This window comes from Schistocerca americana, chromosome 2 (assembly GCF_021461395.2).
Source record: "Schistocerca americana isolate TAMUIC-IGC-003095 chromosome 2, iqSchAmer2.1, whole genome shotgun sequence".
In the NCBI taxonomy this organism is placed as follows: Eukaryota; Metazoa; Arthropoda; class Insecta; order Orthoptera; family Acrididae; genus Schistocerca; species Schistocerca americana.
In genome coordinates this window covers 294,689,826-294,710,282 of record NC_060120.1, presented here as the reverse complement: position 1 = coordinate 294,710,282, position 20,457 = coordinate 294,689,826, and the positions used below count along the sequence as shown (strand labels likewise).

At 43.4% G+C, this 20,457-nt stretch overlaps 1 protein-coding gene across 1 annotated transcript in view; it reads left to right on the top strand.

Annotated features, from left to right (window-relative positions):
- LOC124588879 (neprilysin-2-like) overlaps positions 1–20,457 on the top strand; it is a 202,233-nt gene that overhangs the window by 47,215 nt on the left and 134,561 nt on the right. Inside the window, exon 2 of the mRNA XM_047131502.1 lies at positions 14,053–14,186. Coding sequence (XP_046987458.1) covers positions 14,053–14,186 — 134 coding nt within the window. The remainder of the gene's footprint in view (positions 1–14,052; positions 14,187–20,457) is intronic.

The window sequence follows — 20,457 nt, the reverse complement described above, 5'->3', positions numbered from 1 at the left end:
GCAATACATCACAAACCTAATCCACAAACAGATTTCCGATGACATATCCTCACACACCCAGTCCTACCACTAGCCCAAAGAATCAGCTAGAAAGGAGTGCCCTCCTAATCACCTGTTACCACCCTGGATTTAAACAACTGAACCATATCCTTCACCAGTGCATTCATTATCTCTTAGCATGCTCTGATATGAGGTAAATCCAACCCAAAATCTTTCCCATCCTCCAACCTACACAACTTTCTAGCCCATCTTGCCATTCCGAACCACCTGCCACAGCAATCATATCCCTGTGGTAGACAAAGTTGCAAAACATGCTCAATCCAACCACCCTGCAGCTCTTACTCCAGTCCCATCACAGGCTTATCCTATCCAGCTAGTGGCAGGGCCAGCTGTGAAAGAAGTCATATCATATACCAACTCTGCTGCAATCGATGCACAGCTTTTTATGTCAGTATGACTGCCACCAGTTGTCCAACTGTCCACCAAGATGAATGGCCACTGTCAGAGGGTTACAGAACAATAAAATTAACCACTTGGTGGCCCAAAATAGAGCTGAGCACAACATTCACAATTTCAATGGGTGCTCCACATTCCAGGCCATCTGGTTACTTCCTTCCACCGCTAGCTTATGTGAACTACACAGATGGCGGTTATTCTTAACAATACATCCTTCGCTCCCATAATACTGCTAACCTCAATCCCATTTAACCCACTGTCCTGCATCCTGCACCCAACATTTTCCCAATCCCTTCTTCTGTCACGCCCTTCCACTTCATGTCCCGACTTCACCTCCAGCGTGCACCGCTCCCCACTGGCTCCTACAACCGTATATCGCATGCCTAGCCCATAAACCTGCCACCTCTCTCTTCTCTTCCCTCGTTGGAAAACTGGCTCCCTCCTTTTGAGTCGACAAGCACCCGCTCTCATTCCTTCCTCCTGCCTTCCACCTCAATCTACCTCTACCCATTTTCCCCAAAATTACCTCCTCAGCAACCAGCCCACGTGCAAATATACACTGTTAGTCCAGGTGGCTCCATGTAGGGGTATAGACATGTTCGTGTGTGTGTGTGTGTGTGTGTGTGTGTGTGAACATTTGTATTTTACTCTAGCTCGTAAAACATTTACTCTGAAAGCTAGCAAGTTTTCCTCCTTTTTGTGAGTGCCTATTGAGACATGGATGCTTTTGTTTTTCAGTGAGTGGTGTCCTTTAATCCAAAAGTATTTACAAAAACAAATAGTTCTTAAACATACAGCACAAAGTTGTGACAGCCAGAGCGAGAGCACCAGCAGCAGCGAGTACTGTTTGTATAAAGCGTTTATTTTGCATTTTGTTTACGACCTTCCACTAAGGAAGGGATTCTATTTGTGTTTATCTGCTCTGCATAGTAACTAACAGTTCTTGATAAAACTTTACGTAGTTTTCGTGTTAGATTTCTTAGTGTTTTCTTGATCGTTTAGAACAGAAAGCGCCCTAAAACCGTCTTTTGTTTGTTTCGCGGCCGTTAGCCACTAGTCACTTGAATCAGCAGTTGTCTTGTGACAGCCAGAGCGAGAGCACCAGCAGCAGCGAGTACTGTTTGTATAAAGCGTTTTTGTACTTATTTGCTGCGCTTAGCTTTTAAATAGTTTTTCTGGGAAAACCTAGCGTAGTTTTCGCGTCTCGTATTTCAGTGAGTGTTTCTTGATTATCAGAGTAGCTCATCAGAAGATTATCTTGGGAATTTGTCACCGTATAGAGTAGGGTAAACATAGTCATGTGTAGGGACTGTGGTTGTTGTGAGCGGACGCAAGGAGAATTGGTCACTCTTCGGGGGCAGGTGGAGGCTTTGTCTGTTAGGCTCATCGAGCTCGAGGCGCAGGCGTCGGCTCGTAGCGGCGTTGGGGCAACTGTGGTGAGACCTATGCCTACTTCGGTGGCCTTGGAATCACATGGAACCCCTGATGTCGCTGCGTCTTCCGGCAGTGAGCATCTTACCTGTCAGCCATCACTCCAGGGTGAATGGCGGACAGTGGTGGGCTCGCGCGTGCCTGGCCGAAAGGCGAAGGTGGGATCTGGCCGCGTGGCAGCTGCCTTACCCCTTTCCAACAGGTACGAGGTGCTTCCTAGTGGTGATGACATCGTTTCCGAGCCACCACAGGATGCCTCGCCTGTTGGGCCAGTGGCCGATTCTCCGGCAAGGTCCCGACAGTCACAGAGGGCGGGCCTATTAGTTATAGGGAGCTCCAACGTTAGGCGGGTTGTGGAGCCCCTCAGGAAAATAGCGGGTAGGTCGGGGAAGAATGCCAGTGTGCACTCGGTGTGCTTGCCGGGGGGTCTCGTCCGTAATGTGGAGGAGGCCCTTCCGGCAGCTATTGAACGCACTGGGTGTGACCGGCTGCAGATAGTAGCACATGTCGGAACGAATGACGCCTGCCGCTTGGGTTCTGAGGCCATCCTTGGTTCCTTTCGGCGGCTGGCTGATTTGGTGAAGACAACCAGCATCGCACGCGGAGTGCAAGCTGAGCTTAATATCTGCAGCATAGTGCCCAGAGTCGATCGCGGTCCTCTGGTTTGGAGCCGTGTGGAGGGTCTAAACCAGAGTCTCAGACGACTCTGCGACTATAATGGTTGCAAATTCATCGACCTCCGTTATTGGGTGGAGAACTGTAGGGCCCCCCTAGACAGGTCAGGCGTGCACTACACACCGGAAGCAGCTACTAGGGTAGCAGAGTACGTGTGGCGTGCACACGGGGGTTTTTTAGGTTAGAGGGACCCCCCCTTGGGCGAAACGATAAAATACCTGACGGCTTACCAGAGAGGACATTATCATCGTTGATAAAGAACGTCCGTCCTCAGAGACCAAAAACAGGAAAAGTTAACGTAATATTGGTAAACTGCAGGAGTATCCAGGGCAAGGTTCCTGAATTAGTATCTCTTATTGAAGGAAATAGTGCGCATATAGTATTAGGAACGGAAAGTTAGTTAAAACCGGAAGTGAACAGTAACGAAATCCTAGACACAGAATGGAATATATACCGCAAGGATAGGATAAACGCCAATGGTGGAGGAGTATTTATAGCAGTAAAGAATTCAATAATATCCAGTGAAGTTATTAGCGAATGCGAATGTGAAATAATCTGGGTTAAGTTAAGTATCAAAGGTGGGTCAGATATGATAGTCGGATGCTTCTATAGACCACCTGCATCAGCAACTGTAGTAGTTGAGCGCCTCAGAGAGAACCTGCAGAACGTCGTGAAGAAGTTTCGTGATCATACTATTGTAATAAGGGGAGACTTCAATCTACCAGGTATAGAATGGGATAGTCACACAATCAGAACTGGAGCCAGGGACAGAGACTCTTGTGACATTATCCTGACTGCCTTGTCCGAGAATTACTTCGAGCAGATAGTTAGAGAACCAACTCGTGAAGCTAACGTTTTAGACCTCATAGCAACAAATAGACCGGAACTTTTCGACTCCGTGAATGTAGAAGAGGGTATCAGTGATCATAAGTCAGTGGTTGCATCAATGACTACAAGTGTAATAAGAAATGCCAAGAAAGGAAGGAAAATATATTTGCTTAACAAGAGTGATAGGGCACAAATCGCAGAATATCTGAGTGACCACCATCAAACGTTCATTTCTGAGGAAGAGGATGTGGAACAAAAATGGAAAAAATTCAGAAACATCGTCCAGTACGCCTTAGATAAGTTCGTACCGACTAAGGTCCAAAGCGAGGGGAAAGATCCACCGTGGTATAACAATCATGTACGAAAGGTACTACGGAAACAAAGAAAGCTTCATCATAGGTTTAAGAGTAGTCGCATCATAGCTGATAAGGAAAAGCTGAACGAAGCGAAAAAGAGCGTAAAGAGAGCAATGAGAGAAGCATTCAACGAATTCGAACATAAAACATTGGCAAACAATCTAAACAAGAACCCTAAAAAGTTTTGGTCATATGTAAAATCGGTAAGCGGATCTAAATCCCCTATTCAGTCACTCGTTGACCACGATGGCACCGAAACAGAGGACGACCGAAGAAAGGCAGAAATACTGAATTCAGTGTTCCGAAACTGTTTCACTGCGGAAAATCGTAACACGGTCCCTGCCTTCAGCCGTCGCACGGACGCCAAAATGGAAAATATTGAAATAAACGATATCGGAATTGAAAAACAACTGCTATCACTTAGTAGCGGAAAAGCATCCGGACCAGACGAGATACCCTTAAGATTCTACAGTGATTATGCTAAAGAACTTGCCCCCTTTCTATCAGCAATTTATCGTAGATCGCTGGAAGAACGTAAAGTACCTAGCGACTGGAAGAAAGCGCAGGTCGTTCCCATTTTCAAGAAGGGTCATAAATCAGATGCGAATAATTATAGGCCTATTTCGCTTACGTCAATCTGTTGTAGAATAATGGAACATGTTCTGTGTTCTCGTATTATGACGTTCTTAGATAATACAAATCTCCTTCATCATAACCAACATGGATTCCGCAAACAGAGATCATGTGAAACTCAGCTCGCCCTATTTGCCCAAGAAATTCACAGTGCCGTAGACACTGGCGAGCAGATTGATGCCGTATTCCTGGACTTCAGGAAGGCATTTGATACGGTTCCGCACTTACGTTTAGTGAAAAAAATACGAGCTTACGGAACACAACATGTCATTCTTAACGGTTCAAAATCTGCAGATGTAGAGGTAATTTCGGGAGTACCGCAGGGAAGCGTGATAGGACCTTTATTGTTTACAATATACATAAATGACTTAGTTGACAACATCGGTAGCTCCGTGAGGCTATTTGCAGATGACACGGTTGTCTACAAGAAAGTAGCAACATCAGAAGACTCGTACGTACTCCAGGAGGACCTGCAGAGGATTAATGCATGGTGCGACAGCTGGCAGCTTTCTCTAAACGTAGATAAATGTAATATAATGCGCATACATAGGGGCAGAAATCCATTCCAGTACGATTATGCCATAGGTGGTAAATCATTGGAAGCGGTAACGACCGTAAAATACTTAGGAGTTACTATCCGGAGCGATCTGAAGTGGAATGATCACATAAAACAAATAGTGGGAAAAGCAGGCGCCAGGTTGAGATTCATAGGAAGAATTCTAAGAAAATGTGACTCATCGACGAAAGAAGTAGCTTACAAAACGCTTGTTCGTCCGATTCTTGAGTATTGCTCATCAGTATGGGACCCTTACCAGGTTGGATTAATAGAAGAGATAGACATGATCCAGCGAAAAGCAGCGCAATTCGTCATGGGGACATTTAGTCAGCGCGAGAGCGTTACGGAGATGCTGAACAAGCTCCAGTGGCGGACACTTCAAGAAAGGCGTTACGCAATACGGAGAGGTTTATTATCGAAATTACGAGAGAGCACATTCCGGGAAGAGATGGGCAACATATTACTACCGCCCACATATATCTCGCGTAATGATCACAACGAAAAGATCCGAGAAATTAGAGCAAATACGGAGACTTACAAGCAGTCGTTCTTCCCACGCACAATTCGTGAATGGAACAGGGAAGGGGGGATCAGATAGTGGTACGATAAGTACCCTCCGCCACACACCGTAAGGTGGCTCGCGGAGTATAGATGTAGATGTAGAAGAGTGCGTGTAAGTGGCAATAAGGAAATCAATGTGAGTGAAATGCAGTATTTACAGCGAAAAAAAAAACAAGTTTCTTTGGCTACTTATGCTTGTTGTATTAACCTTGCTTCTTTTACGTCTTGTTAAATGCCCTGATCCGTGTTATTCTCTCAGCTTTAGCACAACAACTACCAGATAACTTCAAAAGTGGTCTAGTTAAAACTGACCACATTTTACACAAAAGTGTTGGATTCGAAGTAGTAGAGCATTTATACTTTTTCGGTAAGTCGAAGGCTAAGCAAAGGTATGTAGTGTAGAGACACTGCTTATACTGTAGCTGATATAGAAGGGTTGAAGAAAAATATGGAAACACCGCTAGATATGCGTGCCTGAACTTAAATGCAGATACTGGTGGTCGCACTGTTATATTTGACTACGGATAGCACCTGTGCAATGTCATCAACACATTGCATATGCCATTTCTGATCAGAACACTGTCACAGCTAAGTAAATTCAAATGTAGGTACATTGTTGGTGCTTGTATAGTGGCTGTTATTGTAACCATGGTAGCCGAAGTGTATGATGATTCAAGAGACACCTTATCAATGTGTTACGCTGCATTCAATGAAAACGCGATCCACTAAGCCAGAACGAGGATGAAACTGTGTGCTGAATGATCGTAAAGGACCCTCATTGTAGAGTATCTGCGAAAAATGAGAGGATAGGAGGTGCTAAGGTCTCTGCAGAACTGAATATCACACTCACAAAACATGTCAGCATTGAAACCACACATCTCCATTTACCTACATACCTACGAGCATACTCCAAAAGCCACTATACGGTGCCTGGGGGAGGGTACATTGTAACACTACTAGTCATTTCTCTTTCTGTTCCACTTGAAAATGGAGTGAGGAAAGAACTACTGCCTGTATGCCTCCATAACAGAATTTCTCTTACCTTATGTTCGAGATCCTTACGTGAAATGTACTGCTGCGGCAGTATGATCTTTCGGCAGTCAGCTTGAACTGCTGGTTCTCTCATTTTCTCAAAAGACCTCGAAGAGAACGTCTCCAGGGATTCCCATTCGAGTGCCGAAGAATCTCTGCAATACTTGCATGTTGGTCGAGCTTAATGGCAACAAATCTAGCAGCATGTTTGTGATAAGCTTCGATTTTTTCTTTTAATCCGATCCGGTGGGGATTCCAAACACACGAACAGTACTCGACGATGAGTCGCTGTATTGTGCTCTCCTTCAGAGATGAACCACAGTTTCTTAAAACTCTCCGGATAAAACAAAGTCGGTCATTCGCCTTTCCCACAACATACCTTATATGCTCGTTTTATTCCATATCACTACCAAATATAATGATGTGATTCGCCTACGTGTTTGAAATTAAACTCAAGTTAGCTTTGAACCTTTCAGCAAGTCTATCATCAGAGCTGGGAAGTCGGTAAAAGCATCGAATTGGAGCTCTCAACTACCAGTAATACCACCCTCTATGACTGCCTGTGTCTGGCAGGCTGAGAGGTTTCCTCTGAAACAAGGTGGGCGATTGCATCTGGCTGAGCGTCAGTGTCAGCCACAGACAACACCTGGAACCTGTTTGTCAGACTAACTAGGGAAGCCTTACGTGCAGGCCCCTGAGAAGTCTTTCACTTCCTGCCTCGCCCTGAGGTGATCTCCACCTGACCACTGGTAACGGGTCAACCTCAGTTTGAGCAATAACTGAACTGGCCACTGATGTGGACCGATCGGAGGACTAAGACATGCTGGACGTCCATTGGATCCCCACAGCCAGCCCTCAACAGTGACGCCCATCCACTGCAGCTTGAAGCTGTGTAATCGAAGCCATCACAACCTGAAGCAGAGAACAAAGTGTCGCCAACTCGGCTCGCACCCATACACAGCAATTAAAGTCCATACCCATACCAAAGACCGTGGAAAACTATACTACACAGAGAAACGGACTAGCGACATGTATTGTGGAACTGTACTATACACACTGGCGAAAACGCAAGAACCGCATCAAATAAAATAGATTAATACGCAGAGATTAAAAACAAATGATCTACCAAAGCACACTGGCGAGACTATATACTTCGCTCCAGATCAGGAACGTGTAATATGCCACAAAATCAGTTTACTTTCCGATGCAGAGGAAAAGCGCGAGAATTGTGCCTATCAAATATTAAATTAACACGCAGTAACCCAAGAAACTAAACTAACTATGTAATTCGCTCGTGGTTAGGAACTCGTAAAATGTCACAAAATACTCGTTTTGAGGATGCGGCTGTTCAGTTAAGGGCTTTTCACGATATTTCCATCTGCAAACTTTACCTCCCTTCTGGTGGTGATGGGTCTCAGAACATAATTTTTGAATTGGTTTCTCAGTGTTCCCAGTCTTTCTTAATCTTGGGTGATTTCAACGACCATAACCCTTTGTGGTATGGAATGCGATTACTGGCCAAAGTAAAGACCTCAAAAACGTATTGGCACAACTTGACTTCGTCTCTTGAATAATAGTACATCCACACACTTCAGTGTGGCGTGCAGAATCTTCCCATTTACAGAGCTTGTCATCTCCCATCCATCCACTGGAGAGTCAACGATAACCGTGTGTGGTAGTGAACACTTTCCAACCTTCCTGTTCGTCTCTCAGCGTCACTCCATGCAAGCCAGCCCCTATGGACTCTCAACTGTGCTGACTGGGGTGCTTTCGGTGCTTTCGCCTCTGCTGTCGCCCTTGGCTCCCTGCCACATGGAGATATCCATGAGATAGTCAAGAACACAAGTACAGACATTCTTTTGGCATCTGATTTAGTGATCCCATGCTCTTCTGGCCCGCCTTGATGGAAAACAGTACCTTGGTGGTCATCAGAAATCGCAAAGGCCATTAAAGATCGTAGGTAGGCTCTCCAACGCCATAAATGGCACCCATCGATCGAGCCTTTAAATTGCTCTATGCCCAGGTCCGCTACTTAATAAAATGATGGAAGCGAGAATGCTAGGGATGGTATGTTTCAACCATCACACTACGTCCACCTCTTTTGCAGGTTTGGGCGAAGATCAGATGTGTCTACAGGTATCAGTTATCTGTAGGTATATCTGGTATTACCTTGAATGGCAATGTCTACACTGATCGAGACGTTGTCGCAGACCATTTTGGTCTACATTATTCTTGAGCCTCAGTGTCTGAGAACGATCACCCTGCCCTTCATGTTCTAAAACTGCAGGTGTAGCGAAAGCAATTATCTTTTACCACATGACACCCTGAGTCATAATATTCCATTCAGCAATAGCCGTCTTCTTCGACTGGCAAAAGGCTTATGACACAGTTAGCAACACAACATCCTTGATACATTTCACAAGTGGGGTCTCTGGGGTCCGCTCCAGATTTTTACCTAGAACTTCCTCTTACACTGTACATTCTGGGTTCGATTTGGAGCTTTCCATAGTACCCACAATATCCAAGAGAAGGGCTCTGTAGTGAGTGTCCCTCTCTTTCTAGCAGCCATAATTGGTCTAGGAGCAGCTGTAGGGCCCTCAGCAACACCCTCGTTGAATGATGACTACTTTTGCCTCTATAGGTGCTCTTCTAGTGTGGGTGTGGCTGAATATCAAATCCAAGGTTCCATACGAAAGGCACAGGCATGGGTCCTCACCCAAGGCTTTCGGTTTTCATCCACCAAAACTCACACCATGCACTTCTGTCAACATCGTACTGTTCACCCACAACCAGAACTTTACCTCGACGACCAACTACTCATTGTGGTGAAAACGTATCTCTTTTTAGGACTTGTCTTCGACTCTCAGTTGACAGGGATTCCCCACCTTCACCAGCTTAAGCGAAAGTGCTGACTGCACATTAATACATTTGGCTGCCTGATACAAACCCATCTTGATTATGGGAATCTGGTATATTATTTGAGATTGCCATCAGCATTGCAGATACTGGATCCGATGCACCGCTGTGAGATTCTACTTGCGGCCTGAGACTTTCGAACTAACCCTGTGAACAGTCTATTCATGGAGGCTGGGGTCCATCTACTGTGGATCAGGCACTAACAACAGCTTGTCAATTATGCTACATACGTTTTCAGTTCTCCTATGCATCTGAACTACCATTTTCTCTTTCCAGACACAGATATCTGTGTCCCACAGTGAAAGCCCTAATCAGGGATTATGATCGTAATCCATGTCTGGTCTGTCCTTTCTGTTTTGGATTTGTTTCCTCTTCCATCTCTCCTCTATGCCCTGTGGTGCATCCCTCACCCACAGCTTCATGTTCACCTGTTGCAAAGTTCGATAGACTGGGTCCCTCCCAAGGCCCACTTCCACCAAATTTTCTCCATCCTTGGTGCATCCTGTGGTTCAGAGGTAATCTGTACTGTTGGCTCGATGTTTTCTGGTCATGTGCACATTGCTTGTATTCATGGAGGACGTACTGAAATGCGTTCCTTGCCAGATAGCTGTAGTGTTGCCACTGCAGAATTGCTAGCCATCTTTGGTCCTCTTCAGCATATCCATTCTTGCACCGGTAGGTCCTTTCTCATGTGCAGCAACTCCTTGAGCGGTACACAAGCTCTTGACCAGAGTTGTCCTCACCATCGCTTGGTCATGGCTGTCCAGGATTCCCTGTATTTCCTCCAACAAAGTGGATGCTAAGTGACCTTCGTCTGGATCCCAAGCCATGTTGGGATCCTGATAGCCTAACAGCCTGGCCAAACTGGCTGCTAATAAACCAACTCTTGAGATGGGTGTTCCACAGACAGATCTCTGACTGGTATTATGCGATCAAGTTTTACGAATCTGAAATACGGAATGGCTCGCTCTAAAATCACCAACAGGCTTCTACCAAGGGCTCTTCATTGTTTTCCATCTCCACATCAACCATACTTGACTGACTCACGGTCATCTCCTCCATCACGAGGACCGACAGACCGCACCGTTATTGTTCCTGTCTGATGGCAGTCCAGATTTTGCTGGACTGTCCCACCGTCGCTGCCCTATGGTGGACTCTTAATCCTCCTGACTCGTTACCCTAGTGTTAGAGGACGATGCCTCAGCGGTTGACTTAGTTCTACATTTTGTTCATTTATTTTACCATTCTTTTTAAAGGAGGGTCACTTAACTGTACTGGCCCATTGAGGGTTGGGTAGAACACTCTGTTGCTTCCTGCCCACACCAGGCTCCTGCTGTCTAGGCTCGGTTGTACAGCCTGGGCCTCATCTTACCTGCTCTTTTCCTTTTCTTCCCACCTCTTACATGGTCTGTTAGACTTGTTCATCTGTTGTCTCTCTTTGCTTCTCTTGCTGCACGCACTTTGCTAGTTTTTCCTAGGCCATTTCTGAGTGCCATTACATTAGATTCAGTTTTCTTTCCGTAGACCCAAAAAATGAGATGATTCTCGTGTGTGTGGAACACGTCAGGAAGTATAACATAAAAACACAGAACATTTTAATACAATACTTACTACCATGATCACTTATCAGGAGATTGTCGAAATAGGTGAATACAATGCGATAAACTGGAACAGCTAATATTTGCAGAATTAACATGCTGTCAATAGGAAACATTGTTATACACTATTCATAAACTAACACACGCAACATACCGATTCGTGACTGTTGTGACCAAGTGCTGTGAAAACTGAAATCTAACAATGTGTGTGGGTGGGTGGGTGGGTGGGTGTGGGCATGTGTGTGTTTGTGTGTTAAGAGTGTGTGAATTCCTAAGGGACCAAACCGTGGGGATCATTGGTCCCGAGACTTACACACTACTTAAACTTACTTAAACAACCTTATGCTAAGAACAACACACACACACACACACACACACACACACACACACACACACACACACACACACCCATGCCTGTGGGAGGACTCGAACCTCTCGCTGGAGGGGCCGCCCAGGTCATGACATGCAGCCTCAAACGGTGCGGCCACTCTGCGTGGCAAGCTGATTTAACAGTCTCTGTTAAGACATTCATTTATAGAATAGGAGTTGCCTGTCAAAAAGTCTTTCAAACTCTGTTAAAACCGTGCTGTATCTGAAACCAAGCTTTTAATGGTTGCTGGCAATTTATTGAAAATGTGTGTTCCTGAATATTGGATCCCTTTTTGGACCAAGGTAAGCGATTTTAGGTCTTTATGTAGATTGCTATTATTCCTAGTACTGATACTACACACTGAGCTATTGGTTGGAAATAGAGATTTATTACTTGCAACAAATTTCATTAAGCAATAATTATACTGAGAAGCAGTGGTTAGAATACAAAGTTCCCTGAGCAAGTTTCTTCATCATGTTCTTGAATTTACACCCCAAATGATTCTTATCACATGCTTTTGCTCCCCCCTGAAAACTTCTGATCGGTTTGATGAGTTACCCCAGAATTTGATCCTGTCTGACATAATAGAATGAAAGTAAGCAAAGTAAGCAAGTTTTTTTGTATTTATATCTCCTACAAGTGACATCATTCTCACTGCAAATAGAGACTTCTTTAGGCCCTTAAGCAATTCTGTTATATGCCCTTCTCAACTGAATTTACTATCAAGTTGTAATCCCAGAAATTTAACACTGTCAACCTCTTTCATCTGCGGGTCTTCATATGTTATACACATGCTGGAAGGAAATCTCTTCCAGGTTCTGAGCCGCATATAGTGGGTCTTCTCAAAGTTTAATGACAGGAACTTAGCTTTTAAACCATCAATTAATGTCAGTGAAAATTTGATTAGCAGCTATTTCTATATCTGTAATTGATTTGCTACTTATTGCAATGGTTGTATCGTCTGCAAACAAAACAAACTTAGCATCTGCCAATGTAACAGACGAGAGGTTATTAATGTACAGAAGAAAAAGCAATGGACCCAAGATGCAACCTTGAGGAACACTACATGTACTTCATTCCCAATCAGATGAAGACTGACTGCTTACTGCACAGGTATTTTGCAACGGCACTCTTTGCTTCCTGTTAGATAGATAAGACTCAAACCATACCTCTGGTAAGTGGCAGGGGCTGGGGATGTATATCCCATCATTGCATTCTGCTTTCAGCGGTTTCCAGCTGCTCCCAGGAGGGGTCACCTTGCCTGCCTTTCTTCCTCTGTCTCCTTTTCTTATTTTTGTCTATTATATCCGCTTCGTTGGCCTTTGGTAGACTTCAAGGTTATCTATCCATGGGTTTTGCAGGGTAAATCATCTCTGATCTGTGGTAATATAGACCTGTCCATTCGAGGAAAAAGGGATTGATGACCTAGTAGTTTTGTTCCTTTAATCATTCAACCAACAGACCTGAAGTTTATTAATCGCCAAGGCTTCAGTCATACCAACTTACTGATTGCTTAAAGGAAATGGAGGTAATGGGTGACTGTGTATATGTAGAATCGCCTATTAGTGACAGGGAAATGTGATAAAGATAGAAAGTGACGAATTGTCCTTTGCCATGCCATACTGGTAAAAAACCTTGAAGATAGTCTGGAGTCGAGCAATAATCAAAACAACGAAAATACAGTAGGTGCCATCCTTGATGTTCCCTGTGTTCTGGTACAGCAGCTGGACCTGGGCAGTGAAAGCTACTGACATAAGCTGAACAGATGCCTTGGAGATGTCATGTTGGTGGAAGATGTTATTGTATGACAAAGAAACAAAGCTTCCATTACAGAAGAAATTAACATCAGGAAAGTATACCCTCTCACGCCAGCCAAGCATACTTGCAAAGTCCTTGGGCATATACTGAGAACAGAAGGCAAAATTTTAAACATACCACCACGCATAGCAAATTCGACGGCAGGAGACCATGAGGAAAAGGAGCACGTTTCAGGATGAATCAAGTGCAAATGATTAATGGCCTATATGCCAACTATTTCTTAAGAAAAACTAAAGCGTATTGTAGTCAAATATTTGGTAACTTAAGAAATAAATAAAAAAATGTGATCACGACTCAGCAATGATAAACAGTCTCATGATGTTAAGGTTAACATTTTCTGCAAGTTATTTTGATACATTTTGTAACATCCTTTAAAACTGATGTCTGTAGTTGTTGTATTATAGTTTGAAATCAGACTGCATTTTGTCTGATTTAATATCTTTTACTAATTTTGTCCAGTGCCACTTCGGTTATTGCACAACAGGTTTGACGTTGGCAACTATTTTTCTAAATGTTATACAGCTTTTTTTAAAAAAAATTATAATAAGTCTTAACAATATTTTCTAAGAGTGAAATGTAAATGGTATATAACATTATAACGAAAACGTTTTACTGTTTTCTACTTTTTTAAATCAGAACCAATATTTTGTTCTAGTATTAGCTCTAATGACAAAATTTAGTTGTTACTGTCGCAGCCCTACTCATAATCAAAAGAACAAAGACTGATGCTCCATTGTCATGTTCCATATCTGTGTCGTGTGGTGACGTGTCGCAGTTGCGATTGATTTTCCCCCATCCAATCTCTCTCTCTGTCTGCCACAGGCAGCCTACGTGGTGGCGCCGCCGCACCGCCGCGGAGCGCAGGCTGGTGCTGACACAGACGGTGGCGCTCCTAGCTGCGGTTGGGCTCGCCGTCTTAGTGGTCGTGGTCGTCGCCAGGCGGCAGCACCAGCCCGGTATGGCCGCCAGAACCAAAACTGACTTAAGCAACCCTTTCTTTCTTTCGCTTGTGCCGGTGTCCCGCAATGACGCAGGGTCAGCATGGTTAATCGGATTTGGCAAGGGTAATGGAAGGGGTGGCTGGATGCCTTTCCTGCCGCCACTCCGTACCCCCCCCCCCCCCCCCCCTCCTCAGGACGGAAATAGTGTCTGGTGTAATTCATGTAATAGTGCGAATGTGGTTAGATGTCTGCGAGCCGTGTAACTGAGGCGGGACGTGGGTACCAGATTGGTATTCACTTAGCGGGATGTGGAAAACCGCCTAAAAACCACATCAAAGCTGGCCGGCACATCGGCCTCCGTCGTTAAGCCGCCAGGCAGATTAGATCTGGGCCCGGCGCGCCTACCCGAGTCCAGAAATCAGCGCATTAGCGCTCTCGGCTAACCCGGCGGGTTAATTAAAGCAAACCTATGTGTGCACAATTCAGTTCCGACTGCTCCTGCCAATACTCCATCTGACAGCACACTAGTCTCACAGCGAAAGCTCTCTCCCGTTACCGTCTGGCTATAGGCCTAGCGAGTCATTCCCTACTCTGGCAGGCAGTGGCGGATCGTAAGTATACATTTTAGTGTTCACAAATTTTTAGATTAAAATTAACGCGAATGTGTGAAATATCATCTGCTGTATAACCATTATGATGATGAACAAATGTACACAACTGCAGCCACTGTCAATAATAATAATAACAATAATAATGTGCCTAACTTGTCTAACGAAAGAAAGACTCGCTTGTGTGAAATTTTATTGTTCTGTACATAATTAAGTACAGTTTAGGGTACGAACGATATTATGTATAAGCTTTCACTTCTCTCCGTCTCGTCAACCAAATATTAATATTAGTAAAGTCTTATCACTCACTAACAAGGGGAGGCCACGACGTTTGGAACTCGAATTTACTGTAAACTTCGTACACTCGTAGTACTCCGTGAGGACAACAAAATGTGTAAGCAGTAGCACGTACTTCTCAAGCGTTATTGAGAAAATCGGAAGAGAATTTCGGTCGTCAAATATATACCTGCGTGTGGCCATTTTTACCACGAAGCTGCGACAGCCGAGTGTTTAGCGTTGAAGCACCGTAATCGCTGGATCGAGTCTCGATCGTCAGTTTTTTTTTTAATTTTCAACACAGTCACTTTCTTTACTATTTATATTACAATTGATATAATGGGAAAAATACGTGTAATCGGATGAACTTTTATTAAATTTACAATGTTATTTGGCAGTCTACAAATTTTTATTATCAGAAATAATGTAATAGTCATAACTTTATGTTTTCCATGTTTTGACGAAAAATACCATCCAGCAACTTGTACTGTCGAAACCGACGATTAATTGAACATATTTCGAAAGCCGTGTGTGCCGGTCAAAACTTGCAGGTAACAGGTTGTTTCAGGCTCTATCTAGGTATAAGGGATTTCTCAAATCACGGACAAGCATACATTTTCAGTATCATTTTATGTGTTTGGTCGTTTACTAGTCGATAATTATGAATATTATAGTGATAGTGTGATAGTAAAAATTTGTTGACAGCCAAATAACATTGTAAATTTAATAAACGTTCATCCGATTACACGTATTTTTCCCATAATATCAATTGTAATGTAAAGAAAATGACTGTTGAAAATAGAAAAAAAACGAAGCTGACGAACAGGACTCGATCCATCGATCCAGCAATTACGTGGCTTCAACGCTAACCACTCGGCTGCCGCCTCTTCCTGGTAAAAATGGCCACTCGCAGGTATATATATTGGAGGACCGAAATTATCTTTCGATTTTCTCAATAACGCTTGAGAAGTACGCGCTACTGCTTACACGTTTTGTTGTCCTCATGGAGTTCTACGAGTGTGCGAAGTCTGCAGCAAATCCGCCTTCCAAACGTCGTGGCCTCCCCTTGTAAGTCTCAGTTCATGAAGCACGAAAACGGCGTAATTTCTTCCTATGAAATGCCCTATTCTTCCGTATAGTCCACACAAAAGTTAATATTAATACACGTTACGCTGCTCTGTAGGTGCACATCAAACAGAGAAAATTATACAGCAACAAGTCTGACATTGCCTATTTATAAAGAAAATCCATGTGTCTATTTTTAGAATGTCTCGATCACTCTATGATTGAAGTCTTTAGTATAACTAACAAACCTTTTTCTCAATTACAGCCATTGCCACTACCGAAAGCCTGTACTCTGACACTGTGTTTCGAAGAAAGGTCTTTATCCTTTTCATTGTTGAGAAACAACGTTCAGATTCAAGTACGGTACTTCTAGCTCTGTTCTCAGTAGCGCCTTCGATAACCATGGGTACGTTTCAGCAGTAATGTCAAGTTCTCCCTCAGGAAAATTTGTCGAAAATAGAGAAACTGAGCTCACATCTAGCAACTTTGATGCCACAAGGTGATTCATGAATGAAAATCTTTCAGTCATATGGCTTATTATGGCATCACAAAATTCCTTTGCATCTGTTACTTTATTTTCTGATTTTCTTTTCTTCTGAATATGTTCTTCACAAGATGAAGAAATTTCTTCAGTGGCATTATTTCTTATTCCTGTAACTACACCTTTAATCTCAATAAATACTGCTCAGAGCTTAATGTTTAAAGATTCCAATGTTGTAAGTTTCCTGAGGAGTATGCCTGCACGTGGCATGATCACATAAAAAATTGTAGCCAAAATAAGAACTCAGGCTCTTTCGAACTTTCTCGTCTGTTTTTATCATCTGCACGATCAGAGATGGTAATTTCTTCTACATCACTCAGACTTTCCTTGTTTCCCTTTGACTGTCCGAATATTAAACACTCATGTTGCATCTGCCCTACCGTGTCTAGCACATTCGTCTTGTGTGATGATTGGGAAAAAAAGCTGGAAAGCCAGAGAGTTTAGAAAAAATATTGTAGCAGATTTGTTTATAGATGGAGCTTTTTGCAAGACCAGATTAAATTGATGTGCACAACAGTGAACATAATGAGCCCTTGCTTAATCCTTGCCTGAACATCGTTAATGCCTCCTCTCATAACAGCAGCACCATCACAGCATTGTGCGATCACCTTTTCCTTCTTTCTATCTGCATGCTTTTGCAATTCAGAATCATCGCCTTAAATAACGTCTCAGCATCCTGTGTGTCAGGGCTTAGGAAGCCCCAATATCTCTCCACAACAGAACCATGAAGTTCGTATCAATACACAATCACCAACAGTTGCGTGATAGATACATCTGTTGTTTCGTCCACCATTGCAGCCAAATAAAGCGCACTTAAAATTTATTGCGTTATTATTTCTCCTTCTCTTGTTCTTCCTTCATTGAGCTGTCAATAGCACTTACTAAATTTACAAGCCCACGAAACACTATTGGGTTTCCTGAATCTTCCCTTTCATCGTGACCATGTAAAGCTAAGTCAAACGCCCCGCAAAATTTTATGCAGTCTGTTGATCTGGAGAGGTTATGTCTATTCCTGTCCACTTGTTCGTTATGTTTCCTCACAAACTTTCCATATACGCTGTCAAGCTGAGTACCGATGCTCCTTCGTGGCTAACTTATCCTGGTAACTAAGTTTTCTGCTACCTCTTAAAATCGACTGAACAGAGTTCGTCTTGAAACTGTTTCCTGTCCGTACTGTTACCCACACAGTACCCAACCAACTACAACACAAACTGGAAATTATTAAATTCTGGTTGAAACGCCTTAATGTCTACCAACATAGTCACCTGGCTACGAGTAAATGAAACCAACTAAACTGGTGCACTCTCCTGTTAAGAATACAAAAGGATTACTGTACCTATAATAAAATCAAAAACTTAAGATACTATGACTCATTCAGAAGCCCACGAAAAAGATTATTCTGTCATTATAACTGTAACATATACAGACGTCCGATTTAATTTTATTGTATGTCGAGTAAATTAGCATATCTGACGAGTGTGCTAATACGTAATGGGATTGACGCCAATTTCCAAGCGAATGTAGCGTGCTACCACCTAGTGGTATTGAAATAGACTTGTAGTTGAGTGGTAAGGCCTAGCTGTGCACGCCACAACCTGTGCACATTGTTTATCTGATCAGCATGTATTTTACCCATAAGGTAATTACGTCATTGCCAGTCGCGGATGCACAGAAGCTCCTTAAAATGTGCACAACTGACGGTGTGCTCGTGTCCCTGAATCCAAGTTTCATGGCTTCTAGAGCGCTGTCAATGTGGCATAGCGCTGTAGATTTAAGTGCCGTATATTTCAGATTATTGCATCTGCATTACGTTTAACAGCATTCAAAGAAAAATAACCAATAAATCCACAAGGCATCAAAAGTTTGGTGTTCACGTGCTCTTGCACTCTTACACAGCAGCCGCCGCTGTTGACATACCTATGTTTCATCTAGGCCTTCAAACAATCTACATAGTTTTAGATACATATTCACATGTTGTGAGAGAACTGTAACGAAATTTCACTAACACATCGCAAGTTCGGTACATTGGCACTGTGTTGGTCACAAATGTCTCAAAACTTTCAGAAGTTCATTACACACGAAACTTCATAATAGATACGTTGCCATATAAGTAGAGAAAAAAAATTGCACATGACATTATAAAGCCCACAGCGACATGCTGTTTGTGGGTGGAAAGGAGGGGAGGGACTGTATCGTCCTAAAACTTCTTGTTCACTTTTCATTATGGTTTCGTGAACGGCTCGCGATATCGAATCGAAGTTTCCAGTAAACGAGAATACGCAAAGGGGACACATGTGTTGAATGGTTAACCTCCTTCACTCTCGTATCAGCCGAGATACTGAAGTCAGTGTGCTCTCTTAGATGGAACAACATACTATTTTCACGGCATCCAGTAGCTGTTGGCCAAACTTTATATGACACAGACACAGGGTCAACTTGGATTGTTGTAAATGGAGTTACACTATTTGATCAAAAGCATCACGATATGCATATGTAATGCGGAAATGACCTCTAGATGACATGAATCGCGAGAATAGAAGGGAGTGGAGAATATTGTGCTGTCAGGAAAGAAACAGCAACAGCAGCACTGGTCGGTCTATAGAGCCCAGTGACTTCTTACGTGGACTAGTCATTGAATGACACTTGGGTAACATATCTATCAAGGACATTTCAAAACTTCTAAAGCTGCCCAAGTGATCTGTTTGTGGTGTTATTATTGTGAAAGGCAATCTGAAGAAACTACTCCTACTGAAAGAAGACCACTCAGACATCGTGTACTGACCGAGTACCATCGAGCGTCGCGTAAGGCAGTTGTAAAATATCGCAGGAGACCAGCAGCAGGAATCGCTGTTAAGTTCCAGAGTGCTACCGACAGTCCAGCTAGAATAACGACCGTGCATAGTGGGGGGGGGAGGAGGAAGGGTGAGGTGGGTGTGGACCCGTCTAGAATTCTGTGTCCATGGTTTCTGCGAATAGTTTAAGGCAACGCCACGGTACACCATCTGAATGAGCACAGCTGATGTCCTTCCTCATCCTCGCCAATCCATGCTTGTGTTCCTCCCCTAATCTCCTCTAACTTACTCCCACATCTGCATGTCTACTTCCCAGCCACTTTATGATGTGAGGCGGAGGTTTCTCTCTGTACCAATCAGTATTATTTCCGTGCATTCTGTGGTCGCACGTGATACTTGGGAGGTTCTATTTTTCGCGCTTGCAACCTTACTAGATGAATCTGTCACGACATGCACTGCTCCTCTTTGGATGTACTCTCTTAACTCCATCAATCCTAGAAAATAAGAGGGACGGAATCAGCAGCGAAGATCAAGTTCCGGTCGAATGAGTGTTGCGTAAGGTACCTCCTTCGCATGTGGGATATAGTTCCTAGGATTATTCCAGTCTGCCTGTATCGGTCTCTCATAGAAGTTTGATGGATATGAATGCTTCCAGAGGTAGTTCATCAATCGTGTAAAGCAACGGGTGTTTCGTTGTATTTATGGGTAATATGTTATAGTTACTTGTGTTGTGGAGTTGTGAGTGCTAATCTCTGAACTAAACATCGACCCCTTTTATATCTTTCTGAATTTCACTTCAGTTTTCTAGAGGTGCAACTCCTCTGTGTGCAATATCATCAACCGCAAACAGCATTATCCAATTGGTTATCTGCAGTAGAGTGAACAATAATGGTTCTATAACACCCCCTGAGGGTACGCCCGAAGTTTCTTTCACATCTGAAAATTGCTTTCCGTTAAGAATGACATGCTGTGTTGTAATTTCTAGGACCTCCTCAATCGAGTTA